The 8,189-nt window shown below is 36.0% G+C and overlaps 1 protein-coding gene across 1 annotated transcript; it reads right to left on the reverse strand.

The window, feature by feature from the left end:
- Positions 1 to 538: 538 nt before the first annotated feature.
- LOC132544106 (F-box only protein 39-like) lies at positions 539 to 7,852 on the reverse strand. Its single transcript, XM_060207675.1, has 3 exons — positions 6,820 to 7,852; positions 5,047 to 5,208; positions 539 to 687 (listed from the first exon to the last, which is right to left on the reverse strand). The coding sequence occupies exons 1-3, from the start codon at positions 7,850 to 7,852 to the stop codon at positions 539 to 541; spliced, it is 1,344 nt and encodes a 447-aa protein (XP_060063658.1).
- Positions 7,853 to 8,189: the final 337 nt, after the last annotated feature.

Consider the following 8,189-nt stretch of genomic DNA (forward strand, 5'->3'; position numbering starts at 1 on the left):
GACGCTGGCCCAGAGATTAGGTCTATGTTAGCCTTAGGACGACTTTTCAGGAAATTTTAGGACTTCCAATATATTATAAACATATATGTAAATTCATGTAGATGATGATCCCATCCTCTTTCTCACTGTTTGCGACGAGTCCTCTTCTGCGATGTGCCTATTGTTATAGTTATAGGTTAGGGTTAAAATGAGGTCTGACAGGTCCAACAACTAGAACATGTACAAGGGTTAATATTTAGGTCGGTTGTTTAGGGTTTTTTCTCCGGTCATGCTAGGCCTTATAATTTGTATATTCAATTTGACTGAAATTGAAGACAAATAAATCTTTTTCAACATTTATTTATTGATAAAAAAATATAAAACAGTATATATTTATGTATAACACTATGCATACACGCTTGGTCATTGAAATAAAAAAAAACTGACGAAATTATGTAATAGTGATTTATAAATGGTACGGTATTTCATTTGTATTAGTAACTGGAGTTCAGTAACCGGTATAATAACCCTTAATCTTCTAAGTGACGTAAACATGACGTCAGAAGGGATCCAGCACGAGATCAGTAGAGATGTTGAGGTCAATGTTCCGACTCGTCGCCATGTCAGCAAACCTATCCTTGATGACGCCAAGTTCTGTCCACTCCATCTCCGATAGCCCACAGGCCGTGATGTGTAGTGAACGCAGATCTGGGAATACAAAACCACACATTATATCATAAAACAATCATGATGATGTATTTCAATTAAGTAATGAAATGGTTTTGTTCCAAGGGCCAAGTGAGCTTATGCCATAGCGCCACGTTTGCCGTCATCCGTCTGTCCTGCGTCCGTCGTCCGGTCGTCCTGCGACCGTCAACTTTTCATTCAAACAATTTCTCCAGAAATACTGAAAGACGTAGAGTTATCATATTTGGCTGGAATTATTTTCCTTTGATGAAGCCAAACAAAGTTTGCAAAAAGGAAGTTTCCTTTGATGAAGCCCAACAAAGTTTTAGAAAAAATAACTTTGACCCATATTCAAGGTCACAGAGATCAAGTGTGTTAAAACCTTTAAACAACTTCTCCCAAAATACCGGAAGGCCTAGAATCATTATATTTGGCTGGAAGGTTCCTTTGGTAAAACCCAACAAAGTTTGTGAATAGAAATAACCTTGTCCCATATTCAAGGTCACAGAGGTCAAATATGGTAAAACCTTTAAACGAATTCTTCCAAAATATTGGAAGGCCTAGAATCATTATATTTGGCTGAAAGGCTCCTTTGATAAAGCCCAACAAAGTTTGTGAAAAGAAAAGACCTTGACCCATATTCAAGGTCACAAAAGTCAAATGTGCTAAACCTTTGAACAACTTCTGATTAACCTTAAGGCCTATGATCACAATATTTGGCCGAAAGGTTCCCTTAATGGTGCCCAGATAGTGTGTGAAAAAATAGCTTGACCCATAATGATATCTAAGGCCATCGGGGTTATATTTGGTAAAATAGTCGCCAATAAAGGCTTATATACAAATATGTAGAACCTTCCTGACTTAATGAATGGGACATATTTGGCTGAGAGTGTTCTTGGCATGATTTGGACAAATTATAAAGACCTTTCACAGTGGCGTCACACTGTTCCCAAAAAATAGATTGGGCCACGCCCATTGGAGGTCTGGAGGGCTTGGGATAAGTAATGTTACACAGTAAAAAAATATATGTGAGCTAATTAATTAATTCACAGCATTAAAATAAAGAAAACATGATCGGAAAGGGAATTGCAAGAGCTCCATTTTGATGCAAGATTCTTCATAATCATAGTACAAATAAATAAGAAATTCTAAGTTGAAGCCATTTGCTATGTAGTGTTTATAGGTCTACAGTAAACTGTTATCAGTATATCTCCAGTGGGCGGGGCTTAACTGACCATGGTGACATCACTAATGGTATGCATGAAACGTTTTATTATTGGTTTTGAGTTAGGATTATGGTTTATAATTACATGTACCTTAATTTTTCCTGTCTCTAAATTTAATTGTTGCTATATATTGTTGACTTGTGAATGTCTCAGATATGTTGTATCTGTGTTTGTAAACAATGATCAAAAGGGCAAGTAAGCTTCTGCTGTCCTGGGTCATCCGTCCAGCTTTAATTAAGAGTTTTTTCTGCTATATTGTTTGGCCATTTTCTTTCCCTGATTTAAAAACAAAACTTTCAAGTATATTTAACTGGAAACATCGTAAGAAAATCTCAATTCAACATTGCACAGATGAGGGGGCTGACTACTAAGGGACAGAACCCATATGGAGTAATTTGTCATATTGCTTTAAGAATCTACTGTGGAACATATGCACAGATATAGTACTGTTGGTCATAAAATTCCAGGTGAGCGATACAGGCCCTTTGGGCCTCTTGTTTTTAATTGTGGACTGGCTGAGCATTGCGGTACATCAGATTGTTAGAGATGGACTGGTTCAAACAATATCATAACAAATCACAGAATTCAGATATACAAATATCTACATCTAAATCCGTACGTAAATCATCGGGATTTATACTGTCAGTTCAATTAGGACTGGTAAATATGAAATGATCGACGTTTTACTTGACTTCATATAAAATGTGCATATATACACTGAACATATGTGGTGTGTTGTTCCGCACGTAAAGTGGTATTTTCTGAAACATTCAATAAAATCATTGGCATTACTTTCAATTAATATCAAATTACATTAATCACAATTTCATTCGTAAAAAAAAAGAAAAAAAAACTAGATCTACAATGTTCTGACTCTGCAGCTCTTCCTTTGTGACGTCACGACGTATGACGTCATGAAATTATATGACGTCACAATCAACACAAAGTAAGTTTCTATCGATCTTCGCTACGCTAGGTCATAATACATAGAGGATACATGACCATGTATTAGATTTATCCTGCAACACTGATTGAAAATCAGACCATCAAAACTTCAACAGATGTGTTGTTTAATCTGTGTTTACCTGACGTTTACGTTACGCTGAACCATAGTTTGACTGATAGTTATTGCTAAGCGCGGAAATATATCTCCAAACTTCCATGAGCATGACAGCGATTTTATGAATTTTCGTAAATAAACCTGTTCATTGCAACATAAAATCTTTTTTCTTGATGGAATCATTTCAACACTCTGTGTAATATCTTAATACGTAATACGTCATAAAATCACTCTGCAAAGCTTGGTACAACGTGTTTATTGAAATGTCTGGATGTCGTATTAAGCTATGCGTGTTAAAATTCGTGTAGAGATGAAGAAAGACCAAGATACTTATCTCTAGCAAGTCTGAACTTATATCTCAATAACGAACTTCTGATTTTAATAATTCTAATAGCCGCCCGGTCAAGAATATGCCCCTATGTATTGGATTTTTTTTCCCGAAATCGTCCAATATAGGCGAGAACGAATTTTATCGAATATGGGAGTTAGCGTACCCCACTCTCTGATTTTTGAAATTAATTTCAATCAGTTTTTATTTTTCTCATTCGCCGTTTATATAGTACGGAAGCGTATTCCGGTCACGTAGTGTTTTATTTTAACTCGAAATTTCGAGTGAGTAAACCGAAATTTTAAGTTAGTGATCCGAAATTTTGAGATATTAACCCGAAATTTCGAGATAGCAGCTCGAAATTTCGAGTAAGTAATCTGAAATTTTGAGTTAGTAAGTCGAAATTTCGTGTTATCTTGAAATTTCGGGTTAATATCTCAAAATTTCAATAACTTAAAATTTCAATAACTCAAAATTTAGGGTTATTATCTCAAAATTTCGGATTACTAACTCAAAATTTCGAGTTGCTATCTCGAAATTTCGAAATAAAATAAAACACATCGTGGCCGGAATACTCTTCCGTAATATAGGCTTAAGTATTATATACAATAATTATTTGAAAAGGGGGACATTTAATCATTAAAGCAGTGGTGTGTTAAGGTGTGTGTGGAATGAGAACTCTAATACGTGAAGAAATCCGTGTTTGTGTTGCTTTATGTCTTTGTCAATAAAACGTTTGTAATAAAGCAGTTTACCCCCCAGAACAGTTGTATGACATGCTAATTCTAAATTTATATAAAAGGTGTTAATCCGTATTATTTATTCGTGTATCTTTTGTATAATATTGTAAAGTATGTAACGATTGGTGTTCGTATTAATATAGATCATCATTATCAGACAGGGTGTGGTATTTTATATATATATATAATACTTTGTACATGGACAAAAATAACCACTCACTGATCTCGTCCATATATGTATACGTAATAGTATTACATTATAGATATATCTGTCATCCGCGTGATTAAAAAGCACAGTACACAAAGTGCCAACACCCTAATTAAGCTCACATGCTTCTACTGAGGTTTTTGGCATGACAAATAAGTATGTGGCACTGGAAGATATATTGAAATTTTGACCCACACAGAAAGTTTTCCTGGAAAAGATCCACATGGATGATCTAGTCACAGAAGTCTGTCGATACCATCGGAATGTGAATTTCCGATCGAGTGATTGGTTTAACAAATTGCCGATGTTATGTCCTGTAAAATGCCCCTTTCAAGTACACGTGCGGAAGTGACCCAAATGAATTAAACAAACTTTCAAGTGGTTTTGGTTTGTAGAAAAATAGACTTGGCCTAGATTACAAAAAACATGTAAGAAATATCAGGAAAAATCTGCTTGCCAGATTTCCGTTTTAAGCGCATCAGGAATTTTGACAAAGTGATTGGTAAATGATAATTATAAAATGTAGAGACTTATTTAAATTTCGTCTTTCCGAAAAAAAGCACAATGACGTCTTGAATCTCTTATTTACACGAATGGCATTAAGACTTCAAAATGGCACCGTTTCATTCTCTGTAATGCCTTTGTTTCTGCTACAAAGAGTAGTCTTAATTTCTTGGTCAACTGAGCTGTATTAATCAACTACTTACTGGCATTAAAAGTTGATAATCATCAGTTGAATAAATATTTCTAGTCTTTAGTATACAATTAATAGATAAACCATACAGGACAATTCGCACGTGCTCGTTTTCAGTACTCACTTGACTTGCGTTCATCAACTTGTTCTAGGATTGTCTCGATGGTGCTCAGAAGTACTGCTGCGTTGAGGCTTAAGTCGAACAATCGTTTACACTTATTTACAAGGTAGAGAACAGCATCATCAACAAACTCCTGGTTATTGTCCAGCTCTAGAGACGCCGCTTCTGTAATTGATACGTGACCACTTTCGATCAAATAGTTACAAAATTATATAAACGAAAACATTGAATGTTGAACATATCTATTTGACAAGATAATTATTTTTCGTTGTAAAAATATATCAAGCATATATATATATATATAGATGTCTTGAACTATATGCATTGTCGCAATGTTCTATACGGAGTTTCAACATGTAGAATACTGAAACAATCTTTGACCCAGAGTCTTTTAGAGATTTAATATTTTAAGGTGTTTGTGGGAATAATATGGGATAAATCACACAAATCATAGTTCTCGGGAGCTGTGAAAGTTATAGACTGTAAATAATAGCACCTCTCATCACAAGTAAAGAATTAGCGTGATACAGCTGCGGACAGGTCAGTAATCAAATACATCATACAGCTGTTTCATCCTTTATGAGACTCGTGAGTGAGAATAAGAACTTAGATATCTAAACCTATGAGGTTCATCTGAGAAAAACAATAATTGATCGAAAGAAATTCATGATTGGGAGGTGCGCCGAGAGAAACTGAGCAGAGTTACTTCCCTTCCCATATATAAAAGTAGAGAGAAACAGGAAACAATCTTGAACAGCGATAGAAACAGTCTAAGTTTAATCTAAAAAATAGTCAGAAAACGAATTCAAAATCAATCATGCAGAAACATGTATATCTTTTCCAGGGTAATCTAGGGGTCGGTGTTTATGTGAATTTTTTAAAATTATATTCCTAAAAATAGCAATCAGTAAGTATTGCAACCGCTACGACCTAAATTTTATTGCCACGTAATTGTTAATGGTTACCATGGCGACCACGTTCAATGATACCAAAAATATTTTCGTTTTCTTATTAATAAAATAACCTATCGTTATGGTTGTAATATGCATTCTTGCGTTGCTTTAGGGGTTTAAGGAAGGGAATGCCAGATTATATAATAAATTTGTTCTGCTTCCATCAAAACTGCACTATTTGCACTTTCTACAATGTTTGCTTTGGTGTTGCCGATTTAGGTGATTCACATATCCAGAAACAAGCATGTCCATTGGCTGTAGATTTCTATTGCTTTTAAAATGAAACTTATATTAAAATATCGCTGATTCATACAGCGGATCGAAAGAAGAAAATTTAGGCAGAACGAAAAGAAATTTAATTTGGAGTTACTGCTCTTGTGAACAAACCCATAGTTTATAAAGAAGATAACTCTAGAATAGTGATGATTTAGATACAATGATACACACACATGTACGACCTACAACATTTAAAGGTAGCTCGGAGATATATCATTTACTAAAGTGACGCGGATTCTAAAATTCATTTAACACTCCACGTTCTTTTCTGTCCGTGTACCAATCTTTTCTGTGTTTGAAAGTACTTCTCATCATCACACGTATGTTTCACAGCTCTTTGAGTTTGCCTGGTATATAACCATCCAGATACTAACACATAGACAATAAATTGTACCCGATTCCTATGTTCTCGATGAAAAGTGTGCGAGAGAAATTGTAACAACACTCTATGTGATATCGTACTCCAATCCTTACTTCCAGACAAGAAAGAGAAACCGTAAAATTGAATGCCGGGAGTATGTTAAAGGTGTAGAAAGTAACTGCTTACCAAGCGTAGCGACATTACTGTCCGCAATGTGTGTTATTGTGTCGCTCAGGTTCCATTCCGCGTCATCTTCGTACCCAGTCCAGATATGTACGTCTTGCACAGGTATCTCGGGTACTAGGATTGGAATAATTTCTGTAGACCTGGCCACGCTATCGAACCAAAACATCACCTGTAGGTTGGGACAGATGGACGTCAAATGTCGCCAAGCGAACGACGATATTCTGTGTAGGTGAGGGTTACTACGATATACCTTGATGTTGAAAAACTTTAATTTTCCTGCTAAAGTTTTCGAAAATATTTCAATTATTTCTTCTGAAATGTAATTATAATTCAGAGCAACGTAACTGAGATTCGTAAAATATGAAATGGCTATTTTAAATTTTTCGACGCTATAAACTGTAAACCGTGAGGGGAAAAAGTCTTCAATGTAGATCTCTTCCATAGTTTTACCAGATTTCTGACCAATGACCTCCATTATTTTCAAGCCTCCATTTAGGGGACATTGAGCTGCCGTCATATCAAAAACCTTCAAACGTTTTTGCGTTTTGAAGAATTTAACAAAATTGTTTGTGAATCTATCTCTTGCTGAATCGTGCTTCCAAAACCTGTCCAGTTCAAGGCGTTCCATCTCAAATTCTTTTAGTTGACTCGTCCTGAATTTCACTAGGAGATCTTCCATGCTCTTCTGGAACACCTTTGTTATATGATAGGAAGGGTGACTACATGTTATGGAGAGGTTTTCCACGTACGCGCCAAACTGTTCCGCAAACTTATTTGCTCGTACGCCGTTCGTGTGAGACTTGTATCCGCCCATGTCAAAGTGTCGGTTTCGCCATAAGCTCGGCGTATGGAAGAGGCGTGCCCAATTTGTACATGTAAGTGCTAGGTTTGCTTTGTCTGGGTCCCGCAAAAGTTTAAATATTTCTATCATTGCCACATCCGGTAGTGTTTCCCATATCGATTTTTCCATATTTTTGCCCCAGAAGCGGTTCCAAATATCCTCAGCTTTCCGTAACACCCATCCGACATCCATACGAGTCCCGTCTCCAAGGACTGATCATTTATGACGTCATAGTACTGCGCCAAAGCTAAGCGTCAGTATAAGCGTGTGTATAGTGACGTCATTGTTAATGACCTGTCCCGGATTTCAGCATAAAACTGAACTGTATAAGTCATGCACATACAATAATACAACATGAAGCCAGACAAAGAAGAGCAAAACAAAAGACGACAAGAAAAAGCAAAGCGTGACATTATCCCCGCCTGAAAAATAGCTGAACTTTGTAATTTGGCCTATTTGTTTCCATGGTAACAGGAAAAGTATTTAAATGGAGAACTTCCCCAAAGCAAAAGACACTACTGCCTTAATT

Source organism: Ylistrum balloti, unplaced genomic scaffold (assembly GCF_031769215.1).
Source record: "Ylistrum balloti isolate Yb309-2 unplaced genomic scaffold, AGI_CSIRO_Ybal_v1 Utg369782, whole genome shotgun sequence".
In the NCBI taxonomy this organism is placed as follows: domain Eukaryota; kingdom Metazoa; phylum Mollusca; class Bivalvia; order Pectinida; family Pectinidae; genus Ylistrum; species Ylistrum balloti.

Excerpts from the sequence above, each read along its gene's own strand:
- LOC132544106 (XM_060207675.1), bottom strand. The coding sequence starts at position 7,852 with ATGGATGTCGGATGGGTGTTACGGAAAGCTGAGGATATTTGGAACCGC. Across the intron at positions 5,209-6,819 it reads CAGTAATGTCGCTACGCTTG|AAGCGGCGTCTCTAGAGCTG; the intron begins GTAAGCAGTTAC and ends TATCAATTACAG. Across the intron at positions 688-5,046 it reads AGTTGATGAACGCAAGTCAA|ATCTGCGTTCACTACACATC; the intron begins GTGAGTACTGAA and ends TTGTATTCCCAG.